This window comes from Acanthaster planci, linkage group LG09, assembly GCF_054643075.1.
Source record: "Acanthaster planci isolate LZ-2023a linkage group LG09, COTS_SCS, whole genome shotgun sequence".
Classification (NCBI taxonomy): domain Eukaryota; kingdom Metazoa; phylum Echinodermata; class Asteroidea; order Valvatida; family Acanthasteridae; genus Acanthaster; species Acanthaster planci.
In genome coordinates, this window is record NC_141785.1 from 1,078,673 (window position 1) to 1,093,628 (window position 14,956).

At 41.9% G+C, this 14,956-nt stretch overlaps 1 protein-coding gene and 1 pseudogene across 8 annotated transcripts in view; one reads left to right on the forward strand and one right to left on the reverse strand.

Moving 5' to 3' along the window:
• LOC110990417 (small integral membrane protein 14-like) overlaps nt 1–14,956 on the forward strand; it is a 150,315-nt gene that overhangs the window by 59,963 nt on the left and 75,396 nt on the right. Inside the window, exons 7-8 of one of the 8 annotated variants that reach the window (XM_087141005.1) lie at nt 12,159–12,369; nt 12,652–14,955. The exons of 6 other annotated variants lie outside the window; for them this stretch is intronic. In XM_087141005.1, the coding sequence (XP_086997131.1) occupies nt 12,159–12,311 (153 nt within the window). In that variant the 3' untranslated portion in view covers nt 12,312–12,369; nt 12,652–14,955. Of the gene's footprint in view, nt 1–12,158; nt 12,370–12,651; nt 14,956 lie in introns of those variants that run through there. One more of the 8 variants, XM_087141004.1, reaches the window with a different exon arrangement.
• LOC147797994 (uncharacterized) lies at nt 9,578–10,835 on the reverse strand (annotated as a pseudogene).

Below are 14,956 nucleotides of genomic sequence, written 5' to 3' on the forward strand. Positions count from 1 at the left end.
GTACAAGTCACAAGGAGACCATGAGGAGATGTACCCACACCCTTTCCCCAACTACCATTGGTATAGGATGTTGGCAGAAAGATGAATATTGAAGTCCAATAAACTTCAGTGTGACATGGAATCAAGATGTTCTCTGGGTTTGCCATCACTAAAAAATACAGATGAAATCTTTCCAAGACATTTTGACCCAAGGCAGGTCCAAACAGGCCAACCAGCCAAGAGACAGATTTTCAAAACTGGACTTGTGATATGTGAGTGAGCTTTTGCAGAAGTTGTTACAAGATGATTACATATAATCTTCTCGGCATTCATCTCTGAGGTAAAGGAGCCCCTAGGAAAATGTCAGTCCAAACTTGCCACATCAAATAGCATGTATTCAATTTTTATCTACTCCGAGCAGGAGAGGGTGTGTTTTTGAAGAGCAAGGATAATAATATTTATTCAGGCATTGACATTAAAATGCAATACAATTAAATGTGCAATATGTCATGTACATACAACACTGTGTACGTGCAACACTTTGGAGGCAACTCACCATGAGTGCACATGCATTTGGCATGGGGTCTGCTGAGCACATGCAACCAGTGTCTGAATGTAGTGTTTTCTTGTGTGCACTAGATACATCAATGAGGCCCATTGAAAAACTCCCCACCAGCGTGTCATTTCCTTGTTGGTGTGGGTGCACTTCAAGTCTTGGCAGATACAGGTCCCCATTCGTGAAGCTGAGTCGCAGAGATGGGTGTTTTAATGCCAAAATAGGCATTGTGATGTTAGCAAAGATACACGTAATGCTGATAAGCCACTGCGAACAGTGTAATACTTATCCAATGCCCCTAGCCAACCTTTCATCACTTTCATCATTTCATTCACCCAAACATTTCATGCAAACTGGAAAATTTTTCTTTGAGAGTAATATCCTCTAACAGTGACATGTTTTGAGGGATAGAGGAAGATCCTGGGAGGTAACCCTGAAGGGTTTCTTTGGGCTTCATTACCCCTTGTAAAGAATATCCTCATTTCCTGATTCATTGTAATGCTGGTGTATTCACATTTCCCACAAAAGGGGCAAAACTTGTATCCCATATGCATCAGTTAGGAGCCAAAATTCAGACTAAGGTGCATTTGTGTGCAGGCCAAAATAACAACATTTCATATGATACTCAACCCAAGTCAAAGAACCATTGGATTGACGGTGCATATGGATGTAGCTGAGGGTTCCTTCATTGAGGGGAATACAGCATGAATCAGTTTATTCTTTTAACTACACAGTCTGACAGTCATACCTGACGAGGGGCGGGAGACACCCAAAAATTTGTACAAGTAAGTTTCAAGAGGGAGATATGGCTTTAAGGAAATTAAATACATTACCTGGAGAATCCCTGGACGAGGTCAAGAACGTAAAATATCTGTACAGCATACATGTATATACACAACAATGTCAGACTCCGAGCCTAGCAGTCCCAGCATTGGTATGTTGGTTCTGACAGCAATGCTGATGATCATTCGGTTTCTTCTCACTCACATGATGAAAATAATCTTGTCAATGACATCAGCAACACTGAAGCGGTTTTGCCAAATCAATTTTAGCCGGAACTTGAGAAATGGCAAAACACCGATAGTGTGTTTTATTTTTGTGCAGCATACAATAAAAAATTAACAGGAAAAAATGCTGACATTAAATTAACCTAAAATTCTCTGTCTTTATGACAGCATGGATGCCAGCATATTGAGTCCAAATACTGACTTTAATACATTGTAGATCTGCATGAAGCAAAAGTCTTGGTTGTGAGGCACTCATGGGATGGTACTTTCACCGTGCCACAGTGGAAGTGTATGTAGATAGAAGCATCACGGGCCTTGCCATTACCACTCTCGGCAGCTTGGGACGTTTATATGCGTGTCTTTCTTTGAATTAAAGGAAGGTCTTCCCACAGTCTTGATTCTGTGTGTGGTTTAAAAGTTACACGTACATTTCATATGAACCCTAGAAATAATTGAATCGTGTCAAAATTTTAGTTTTGACAGTTGAGCTCCAATGAACTCAGAGCATACAGTGTTAAAATACACGTCGGGCAGGGCAAAAACCCAAAATTAATTTACATCTCCCAGGCACAATCCATCCTCAAAAACCAACCTACCTAGGGGGCAGTACTTGACCTCCGTAAGGGCATAGCCACACCGAGGAACGAAGCATGTCCCCTCAACCATCCATCCCCACCTTACTTGGTGGCTCTTCAGACATCTCAATGTGGGTCTCCCCTTCTCACCAAACCCTAAGGTTACAATCATCACCAACATTTCAAAGTTTAGGTGGAGGGCCTCTCTCCCTCCAAGCTTCCAAGCAGCAGGCATGTGGGGTCCTCAACACCAGCTAATACATGTCAACATTTTCAAACTTCAGGTGATCTTCATACGTCATTTTCAAATGGCTGTAGAGGGCAAATGTGACATGGTTCAATCAGACAGTGCAATGACAATTGCATATATCAATCTCCAAGGCGGCACATGGTCTCCATAGTTGTGCCTACTGACTTGGCAACTACTCCACTGGACAATGGAAAAGACTATTGTCCTACAGGCAGACACACTTTCACCGGGGTCTGTCCGACTGACTGAATGTACTTCGAACTTTATAGTGGTCAACATGATTTTCCTCACAAGGGGCAGACCTTTTTGCTTCTGAACTCAACGCACAACTAGCAGTGTTCTGCACCAGACTACCTCATCCTCTGGTGTGGGCCACAAACACCCTGTAGATAAGCTGGGAGGGTATGTCAGCATATGCCTTTCCTCTGATATCACTACTTCCCAAGGTTGTCTCCAAGATCAAATGGGAGGGATGCCAAGTACAACTCGTTGCACCCTTCTGGCCTTGACAACCATGGTCCCCACAACTAACCAGGCGGATAGGCCAATAGTAAAGTCGGGAATCGGTCAGGATGATGATTGTCCACATGGAAGAAATATACAACAGCATTGAATTTTCTCATGAAGAATCAGACTCCCTCATTCCTGAACATACCAACACACTTTTTTTTCTCACAAAAACTCTGTTAGACACAAGATTCAGGGGGCTGCAGAAACTTCAGCAGATGGTGGACCGATTAATTTTGCTATTTCAATAATTTAAAGTGGATATCTGATGGCACCTTTCTTTTTTATGATTGATGTGATGATCCCAGAGTCACTTCATTGACTAATTGACTATAATTAAGTTTTTATGACTTAATCACAGACCTGTAAATAATTAAATAATTCTGTAAGAAGTTAACTTTCTAATAACATATCGAGCTCGTGTTGTAAATATTAGAATACAGAATATTGGAATTCCAGAAGACCCTTTGATCTTGTTATTTATTTTGATTGTCAGGGCATCCTGTAGGATCCAGGGTTGCCATTCCTAATTGTGAATAGCCAAATGTCGGAGGGGTGACATGCATCATAAAGCATCGTCATTAGTTTCAACCATCAAATTTGCTAACATGGACTGGCTGAATCCTTCAGATGATCAGAGCTGATGTCACATCAGAGCACATGACATCAGGGCAGTTTTTACATCATTGGCCTACTTCCAGTGGGTATTTCTATCAGATGTTTGCAAAGCTGCCTGCTGAACTCGTCCCATACTTTCAAATTTTGGTGTCTCAGTGATGTTTTACAAGAAGACAGTGCTCATTGCAAGGTGATCCTTGCATCTGAAAAACAGGCCAAGAAGCGTCTCTCCAGAAGGATGGCCAACGACTCATCTTCACATCAATTTTTGGTGAGCGTCGTCATAATAATCACTCATACACTTAACATTGCTTTATGAACACTCTTCATCTCAATTTATGATGAAGAGTTACACATATTTATCTTTTGTTTTGAGGAAAAGTGTGTCCTCACCAAATCCCCTCCCCTGGGGTACGGTGCTCCTCTGCAGATTGTAGGGTCTATTGCGTTCAACCTACCTAACCAGTCACTACGTATGCAAATTTCCCATGCAAATTTGGACAAAAAGGTGGAAATCGGGACCGATCGCCAACCCAAAGGAAGAAGTTAAATCTTCAGAGGCTAAGGTTTCTGGTGTTGACAGTGGTCAAGCATACCCTCAGTCAGACATGAAATTCCACGTCTTCACTCTAGGCAACCAAATTTTGTTCTCCTCTAACTCACACGCAGAATTTTACCCCTCACACATTCTCTTTTTTGTTGACTTGAATGCCTACCCATTTGTTTTCACGGTTTGGAAGTTCTTGAACAAAACCCATGGCTGAGAATACAATACTCAGTGATGCAACACCATGATAAAACCATTTTAGAAAGACGCATATCCGACAGTTAACCCATGATTGGTTGAGACCCATCTGGGTGGGAACTTCATGCAAAGATGATTTGGTTGACATGGACTATTCCATTTTTACACACTCTGAGGGTTACAATTTTCTTGAGAGCTATGACTGATATTACTTTATTGGAACTCTTGTGATACAATGGTTTGCAGGGTCCTGGCAATAGATTGCCTCGGATTGATACTAGGGCCAAACTCTGGTCCCATGCAAAAGACTAATGCTTCACACTGGAGTCTGAGATAAAATCCCTATTCCAAAGTACACCATCCTTCAAGCTCAACCCAGGCAAGTAAAGGTCGATTTCTTGTCAAGATCCTTCCTCGTACCCAAATAGGAATCAGACAAATGGCATCTCATCAATCTGAAACCACCGAAGAGATTCATCCACTAAAAGAAATGCCATTCGGAAATCAACCTAATGGTAGTACACTTCCCATTCTAGGCCTCGTCAATCAATTTCTGGATGCCTATTCCCACGTTTCCATTCATGAATGTGACCACAGGTTCCTCCACTTAGTGTACAAAGGGAAGACATACAAAGTCTAAGCTCTTCCACCTGGTATGTTTACTTTGCCCAGAGTTTTACTTGGGGTTGCGTAGATTGTCACCACCCATGTATGGCAGCTGATCACCATGATCCCCCAGTACTTAGATGACTGGCTGATTGTCAGATGGTCCGGATGCAAGGCCGTAGCGTCAACCCACATTACCTGCAACCTTGCTATCCCACTCAGCCCCGTCATCAACCAAGAAAGGTGGAAGCTGGTATCATCCCAGCTCCCAACTAACCTTCGGGCGATTCTCAACTTCTGCAAAGGCAGCATCACCCCGACAGTCGGACAAGGTACCAAGCTACAGAAATGCCCATCTCACTTCAGTCCACTCAACTGCCGCCAGCCTTTGCTTGGCTCCACCTCCTCAGAATGATGGCCAACATGATGAACTTAGTACTGTGAAGCAGGCTTTGTTTGAGTCTGCTGCAACTCTGCCTGCTTTCTTAATGCCATCCTAAAATGTAGACTGTTGAACTTCCGGTCCTCAAATCAAAGGACACTTGCCAACATCTGCTAGGGTGGCTAAAGGAAGATCATCTATACACCAAATTCAGTATTACGGGCAAAACCAAGATACTCATTAGGACTGCGTCCTGGCTTGAATGGAACCTCTTTCCCCGCATCAGGTTTCAGGGAACTGGGATGACCACTCTTAGCAAAATCACCTTTAATGCCTGAGAACTTCTAGCAATTTTCAGTGCCCTTCGTCTTCTCATATGCATCAAAGGGGAGAACAACCTGGTCAGCCCAGACAATTCAACAGCAATGGCTAATTCCTACCATCAAGGTGGCACATATTTTTTCCCAGTTAAGCATCCTAACATGGGAATCTTACAATGGATAAAACACCATGGAATCAACCTGCAAGCAGTCATCTTCGCAAGGCCAGACAATACAATAGCAGTCACGCTCACAACAACTAAGTCGACTCTGCTCTCTGGCATAGTCAAAACACTCTTCCTTATGATAAGAGAACTCACATTAAGCTCTTCTCATTAGTAGACAAGGCCAAGCTCCTGGTGTTTTCCACCAGAGCATCACATCCATGGGCATTGGCCATGATTGCTTCATCTACAGTATCTACAGATCAGATAGGCCTTCTTACTAATGTACGCTTTCCCTCCAATCTCTTTCTGATATCTCTTTGTCCTCCCCAAGATAGAGCACAAACACTGCTGGATATTACTAATTGCCTCACTCTGGCAGCGACGGCCCTGGTTCCCCAGACTGAACAGGCTTTTGGTTTACCAGCTGTCCATCCTCCTGACCAGACCAGACCTCCCCCAACAGCCCAAGTCAAAGATCCTGCAAGCAGGCACCTGAGGTCCTAAACGTACGGTATTGGATATCATCCAATAATCCTTTAGCTCAGCAGGACTTTCTGGGGATGCTGCAGCCACGACCGCATAAGTACAGCGCCTCTCTGACTGTTGGTCCTCTCAGCGCAATAGCAGATTTTGTCAGGTGTTCAAGTCTCCACGGTCTGCTTCTACAGATCTCTGATGATACGGCTCTTCATTATCTCCTGCGTGGTATATCCAGTGAACGTCTTCATATCAAGCAGTTAGTCGTGTCTGGGGACCTACTGAGCAAAAGCCTTCCATTTGCTTACTGCTCCTGTTTTGTTTGAGCCCGTCGCTGACATCTCCCAGCCTTCCTCCTGGGTGTGGGTGCCTCTAAAGGATACGGTATACTGCAAGCCCACTCTGTTTACCAAAGTTCACTTTCACTGGCAGCTGTATAATTTCTGCCTCATCCCATCCATTGGCTTTCTGGAGAAAAATCAGACCTCATCATTGGAGTCGCTGGATATATTTGAGCTCTTGATTGCTTCACACACCGAAGGCAATATGAACAAACGCTGATGCCCAGTCCACATACTGAACTGGCACTTAGTGAAGCAAAAAAACTGGACAGGGAACGGCACCCAGTGATTCCTCACTTACCACAAGGCCCCATCACCCAGCAGCAAGAGACTCCGTCACCTACTGGACGTTGTTGGCCATCTTATTCGCCAAGCCAGACTGGCCATCATGCCCTGACAAATATAGTCAACGCTATATCGGGGCCCATGATGTAAAGGCAGGTAACTACATGTGGGCCTTAATTTCAAGGGCTATCCACTGTAGACATCTGCAAGGCTGTGTGTTGGGAAGTTTCCTTTTACCCTCACCATCTTTCTTACAGGGACGTCTTGCGTGACAGCTCTGCACTCGGCGAGAATATCTTACGGTCAACAGCACAGAGGTCAAGGAGACCTCCTGCAGACAGGGCAGATGACAAGTCATCTGATGACCTAACTAGGATGACCCTGGTCTTTCATCTTCTCTAACACATGAGTTTATCATTTACAATTCATCCATTTATGTCCATCATGTTCAGTGCATGTGTCATAACCCACCCCCCTCTTAAGACCGGTGCCACTCTGCATATGTAGTGACTATTTGGGTAGGTTTAACGTAGTAGACTCCTCCCCCACATACATGTGCATGTGGGTTGAGTCTGCTAAAGAAAATCTACCCAAACAGTCCTCACCTGCCCATCCTCCCCACTGTGGTTCTGACTTGAATTGCTTTTGAAAAGGATGAACATGGTGGTGTGACCACAATGCATTAGGGGACGTCAGGATGCACTATGGGTGATCAAGTCTGCTGTCCACATCTCACTTGAGGGTTTTCGAGTTGGGAGGTTCTAACACGGAAAAAGCACTGCCTTTTTGGCCTGTCAATTTGTTTAAACTGTTTATCTCAAATCAATAAGATTAAGCAACTATTGGTTTAATCCTTTGTTTATCTAAATTCTTATCAATTGGCGTAAGTTTTTTGAAAGAAATTTCTTAAGGATTAACTTCATTTTTACTTTAAAAATACTTTAGTTCAGGTTTTCCATTTTGTATAACCACTTCATGAAGTTTTAATTATGAAAAAAGACCATTGGAAAGCAGAGAACAATAATTTCAGGAGTGCAAAATTTACGTGCTGCTGTGTACATGTACATGTGTCCACTAATTGACACTTTTAACATTTACTTTCATGGACATTTTCATGGACATTATTTTTTTTTGTTTTTCATGACTTGATGCCCCACTTATCTGATGTAAAACAATATGTCATTTACTGGTGGTTTTAGGAATTGTCATAGTTTCATCCCTTGAAAAAATGACGAAAATAACAAATTTACTGAATGTATCAGTTTTAGGACATGTTATATTTTCATCTCTTGAAAAAGTAACAAAATTCCTTGTACTGGATTTACTGATGGGTCATTTCAACCCTTGAAAAAATGACAAAAAAGACAAAGTTTCTGGAAAGTACTGCTTTGAGGATGTTATATTTTCATCTCTTTCATTCCTAGCACGGGTGTTACGAGTTTGCTCATTCTGGCCTTTTTTATGAGTTTTGCTTTTTATTTTATTAGAATGAGTGGAAATTTATTTTACTACTTTTATGAGTTCAACTATTTCAATGAGAAATGAAAAGAAAACACATGAGAAATGACAAGAAGAACATTAAGAGAGAAAGAAGTTCTCTTCAAATATTTGTCGGTGTGTATTTCTATGTGTACTTGATTTTATTGGTTTCTAAGATTTTACTTGAAATTGTTGGGGAAATAAAGTTTTGGGAAAGATAGTATCCATTTTGAACTTAAACTGTGAGAGGGAAAATGAACAAGTTGAGAGATAAAATGTGAGAGTGGTTTGGGGGAGATATAACTTTTGTAGATGGGAAATATATAACAGAAAAACCCTATAGCTTCAAAAAATAGCCAAAGTTATATGCAGCAGCGCCGCAAAAACCTACACTTTTAGACCCCATTTTTTATAGCATGATTCATTTGTCCGTCATTGCCCGCACTCATTGAACAGTTTACAAAGCCCAGTGCATGTGGGCACAGCTTCCCATTCACTCACCGCACGTTGACCGTCAATCACTCTGCATAGCAACACAGCAGTACAGCAATGCGCTGGGCCAGGTCCCGAAACAAAAGAGCCCTTATGTAAAACTTCACAATGGGGGCTCTATATACGGAGCGGGTGGCTCGGCTGCAAAACTAAAGGGTCAATGGAAGTTGCTTGTGAGGGCTAGACTCGCCACGGGACAACCATTTTATGGGGTTTAGGCGTTCAGAAAAAACAATATGAATTTTTGAAGATTTTTGAAAAACTAAAATATGAAAAAACGGCCTGGCAATGCATAAAAAAGTTTTTAAAAAGCACCCGGCAGCAAGTGGTTAATATCTCTAAAAATAGTACACCGCACACAGTATTAAGTGCAGATTCTGATAGACAGGGCCACAATACATAGATATAGCATGCAGGTCTATACCTACCTTAAAACAAAAGATGTGGGCCTCCAAATATGGTCCAAAATTTACTGTGCAATTCCCGGATCCCAAAAGTGGGTGTGGCACCCAAACTTTGCCGTACCCGCTGCTTCACCTGACTCGGACCGGCCAGCTGACCCCGGCAAGCTCGGTGGGCGAGTGGTTAAGACGTCTGCACTAGTAAGCAGGAGGTCGTGGGTCCCACCCGAATAAGGTTGTGACTTTTTTTGCAAGCTCTCGGACAAGCATTGAGCGTACAGTGTTTATTAATATATACGTCAGGTAAGGGCAAAACCTGTTATATAATTTTTTTAGTTTGTTGACATAGTCCTTGTTCAGACAGCTTCCAACAGATGCACCATAAGAAAATCAGACAATCTGTTGTATTGCTGTAGGTCCCAACTTGGCTTTCAATTGTTGGACAAAGGCAACCATGAATGTATACACCGCATGATAGTCATGTTTCCTGTCGGATGTGATGAATACCAAGGACTCTGCCATTGTTTCGGGCCAGTTGGGGCATACATAGTAGCAAACAACAGGATGCAGTATTGCAGTGGAGTGGTTCCAGTGTGCAGACTGAATTTCATTTTGTGCCGCACACACAAAAGTTTCTGCAAAGTCATGCACCATGAGTACCCATCCAGATGGAATGCTAGCTCGTAAGCTGGAGAACTGCTCATTTTGCCAACTTACATTGAACAGATGCTGAGAGAGAGGGAGTGAACTTCTTGTTTCAGTTCTTTCAGGCTATCACTTACACTGCCTTACTTGTTCACCGATTGTTGCTTGACATCTTTGCCTTTGACCTCTTCTGTTGTTTTCTCCCACTTGCGCCATGTCATGGGCTTGTTTTTGTGTTGCTGGAGAGGTTCCTCCACATGGAAATCCAATTTGTCAGTGCCACAATTTTGCATTTTCTTTCAATGCAAGTACGCTTATGGTACTTCTTGCCATTTTCTTTTGGGAACATAATTGTGTGTGATGCTCCATGAACCCCCTGGAAAAGGGATTGCTGCTTATGAGAATGAGCAATTTTGTTCAGTGCATCAATTTGGAGATCAGCATCACAGCAATATTCACACATACACCTTCGACATTTAATGGCACTGACTGGCTTAACATGCTGTGGACGAAGAGCATAAAACTTCTTCAGCCCCATTTTAGCAGTGGGGTGTTTTGCTTTGAACTGACTGTATAGAAGTGTCATGGGTTGTTGCAGAAAGCCTGTCTTTTTTTAGTGTCTTCTTCGAGATTAATTTTTTGTCAGGGAGTTGAAGTGCACTATCTTCATAGAACTTTATTACATCTTGTTTGACTTTGTTTGAGACTGCTCGCTTGTGCACTGCCCTCAGTGTGGTCTTCGCTTTTTTGATGGCCGATGAAGTTGTTCCGAATGTCTACAGGCCTTGACCTGCAACTTGTACTTTTTCGAATTCGAAAAGACGCTTTCTGGACAAGTCATCTTTATTTCAACCCCTCTTTACTGACTTAAGATACTTTGCCATTGACTTGGAGAAATTTGGTGCAACTTCTTGTCTTCTGCAGCAATTCTGTGGACTTCCAGTGCTGCCTTTTCCTCGGATTGGCCCTATCAAGGGTTTTATCAATGGCCTTTACAGGCCATTGATAAAACTACTTTGTCTATGGTCAGAATAGCCACATCAGCGATAGCAAAGAAACCGTTCACATGTGATATATGTCTGTGGTGGTAGTCAGCAGTCAGCACCTTTTTCTATGTTTTTTGGGTATGTTTTGATTACCACAATGTCTGCAAGAAACTGCAAGACATCTCAGTGTGCACGTCCATTGACGGCTGGAGTAAGGTCCACAATGAGCCCATTGTATGTGTAGCGGTGTCAACTCCAGAGGGAGTCATACTTAGTTGATACAGTGTATACTTCAGGGCACAGCCACACTTCAGACTACCTACAGGAGCTTGCAAGAGAAACCATCAGCAAGTGCGAGAGAAACTTTGGGTGCATGGTGCGCAGATAATGCTGCAAACATGGCAAAAATGCGCAGAGAACTGACTCGAGAAGACAAGAGCATTGTGACATATGGGTGTGCTTGCGCACATCCTCAACCTACTTGCCCAAGATGTTGCAGTGAAAGGAGTAAAGGAACATATTGTACAGTACTTCCACAATGTTCATTTGCCTCTTGCGTCTGCACCAGTTCTTGAAGCTCCAAATTTTGATAAACGGATGCCAGTGATGTTGGAATAGGTTCAGTACTCATGCAGGAAGATGATTGTGGAATTATGCATCCAATCTGTTACTTCTCGAAAAGGTTGAACCGTCATCAGACGAAGTACTCCACAGTCGAGAAAGAAACTTTGGCATTAGTTCTGTCCTTGGAACATTTTGAAGGGTATTTGGAGTCAGTAACCAAACCAGTTTTAGTATATACAGATCACAACCCTTTGACTTTTCTAAACAGGATGAAAAATAAGAATCAAAGGTTGTTAAGATGGAGTCTGGCTCTTCAGGAATTTGCTCTTGAGATCCGTCATATAAAAGGGAAAGATAACGTTATTGCGGACACATTATCTAGGTGTTACTAATTAGTTTCAGTGACAGGCCAAGAGCTAATCAGATATTACTGTAATGAGATTGAGTATTTTATGTGATTTTGCTATGTCAATGTCAAAAAGAAGTTAATACATTGACCAAAATTTGAATAGCATTGATGACCATGTACATTTATACTTTTTATAAACTTCTACAACGTGTTAGTTATACCAAAAGAAAAGTTTTCCCTGTGGATCAAACTTTTTTTAAGGAGGGGAGAGTGTTACGATCCCAGTTGATCCAAATCCTTTTGTGTCTCCCTGAAAAGGTACATGTGGAATTTACGCATGTTCCAAAAACCTATAAAAGACTCCGTAGTCATTGATTTCGCTCTCAGTCAGTGCCTATATGCTTTTAGCATGTGCGTTCTGAAATAGCCGGCATTGGGTTGGGCTGACACCGCTGAGGGACCGTGGACCCTGGAGTGTCGTGGCTCCATGTGGAAGCTGAATCTCGGGGATCGACACTGGAACTGGGCTGTTCTGGCGCGGAGTGCGGAGGTGCTTGGCCCGACGACCGCGCTCTTTTAGGCATGGCACTGACTGGGCGGGGCCTAATTTTCTTCCTCTCTTGTGTTGGCTCCTTAAGGTAATTATACTCGGCCGAATATAATTTGCCACTTTGCATATTAATATGTTTTTGCCGGCTTGCTAATTTTCAGTGTAATTAATTGTGTTTGGCTGTGCTAATGTAAATAATTTCCTTTTATGCTTTTGACTTTTCAAATTCACGATGTTCTTGCATGAGAAGTTTAAGTTGCAGCAAACCACTAGATTTACTTTGTTTTAATTTACTGCTTGCTGATTTAAGCTAATAATTAAATGTTATTCCAAATTAGTTCCCTTATTGTCCTTTGCTCGTATGTTTTAGTGTCCTGGTTCCCGTCTTTTGATTTTTCTTCTGCCGTGCATTCTCTGCACATAACACTTGGTACAGAGAAGCTGGAGGGAAGGCACTTGTTATGCCCAAAGGAATCAGATGGAACACATTGGCAGACTGCCTTTCCAGCTACATTTACCTGGAGGAATGGCCTGTCATCCTCAAAGTGTGTGAAGAACATTGGGATGGAATTGATCAAAACATCATGAGTAAAGTGCAGAACATTGGTATAAAACGGACTTGCATGCTCGTCTGAAACCCATAGCTGTTGCATTGGACCAGGTTCAGAGCAATTCCTGCATGATAAGTGAAGCCGTAGATGTGTGGCAACAACTCATGAAAGACATGAATGATTCAAACCGACCAGAAGATGTGATAAAGAAGGTGAAGGAGAGATCTGCAAAGTAACTCACACCAGCCCACTATCTTACCAATATTTCTCGATACAAGGTTCATGGGAAGAGACTTAGGCTTGGCTTCAAAATTGACCGTTTGCGAAGTCAGTGAACGTTCATGAACTAAGTTAATCCTTAGTTACCAGTGGAGAAGGAGCTTAGCAGGTTCATTTGGATCACATGACAATGGCTTTTGTTATGGTAATTTTATGTTAAGTAGATTACTGTTGCCAAGTTCATGAAGTACCCATTCCGATCATCCACGAAGTGCGCAAAGCCAGTTTCAATGGCTATACCGAATTTTCCCATGTGTCGGCACTTTGTAAAAGCAAAGAACGTAATTATTATGTTGGATGCTTTATTCCGAGTATTTCCCTGAAGGGTTTCTTTGTGTGTATGTTTGAAAGGTGGCAAATTTGCCATAATGGGAAGTGTATACGTTATTACATGTACTAAATGTGGCACGGTTTGATTTTCCCCCGGTAAAGCAATATTTTCACCCCAAATTTCACAGATTAATTACATCATTCATCAAGCTCTAAACATTGCCTTTCATACAGTTGGAATTTAAGTACGTGGTACAAAGTTCTAGAGGAGTTTTATTTTGTCGCTATTGTCATACTTTATTTTGAAGTCCACAACAATCCTTTTTAAAATCCACTAAAAAATAAAATAATTTTCTTACAAACTTGTACTCACGCGTAGAGATAAAAAGTATTGTACAAAATTTATTGACTTTAAAGAAATTCTTTAATGCGTATGTGGGGTTTTCTGTGATCCTCTCATTGTGCCACGTTAGGGAACACTAAAATGAATTTGTTGAAAGAAACTGAAACTCTCCATGAAGGATTCACGGCATGTGTTTTAATGGTAAGATAACCAGTGTTTAACTGCATGAGGTTTTGCAATAATGTCCAAGGAAATCCGAGGCAAAGGTCGAAGTGTGTCACGTTTATGGAACACCACTTTACATGTACATCAAAATAGTCACTTTTTTTGTGGCGAACCTTTTTGACTTTTAAATGCCAATGGCTATTTACTGAACAAGCTGCCAACTCAAGTTCGCCCTTAATGCTGTCAGATGATTGATCAGCGCGACAATAATGCAAATAATGTCCAAGGAAATCCGAGGCAAAGGTCGAAGTGTGTCACGTTTATGGAACACCACTTTACATGTACATCAAAATAGTCACACTTTTTTTGTGGCGAACCTTTTTGACTTTTAAATGCCAATGGCTATTTACTGAACAAGCTGCCAACTCAAGTTGGCCCTTAATGCTGTCAGATGATTGATCAGCGCGACAATCCATGCATCCCGACAATCGTAGGACCGTCGTAGCCCCAGCCAGCTGTACGTGAACACGTATGCCGATACAGGGTTTTAGCAGCTGATTGCCTTGTTTATTATGCATGTATGAAAATCATTGGGTTTTTTTTGGTTGATTTTTCATTGTCGAAATTCTTTTGTGGTGGTTAGGGTTTTGATAATCGGCCGGTTTGTACTCGGCGCGAAAGTGTTTGCAAATGCGAATTTATGAGACACTGCTAATTTGCAGAAGTATAGCACATTTAAATTCCGGCAAATTTCACAGCAAATTGCTTCGCGATGTCCACTTCGCATTGCATAAACTGTAAACAGGCCATAATATTTTTCGATTGTTTAGTATAGCGTGTGTACATGTACATGTAGGCAATAAAATTGCCGTCTTTTTCGTGTGTTGAATCTCAATCTTCATGGACGGCAGCCAGCAAACGTGAGTTTCGTGAGAACCCATTTTCAACTGACAGATGTTTGCATTTTAATAATCACAGATAATAATAACACAATCCGAAGTTTACATCATGCTTCTGCGACGCAGATGCTGAATTTATCACTTTGTTCTGACTTACATTTTTTTCAT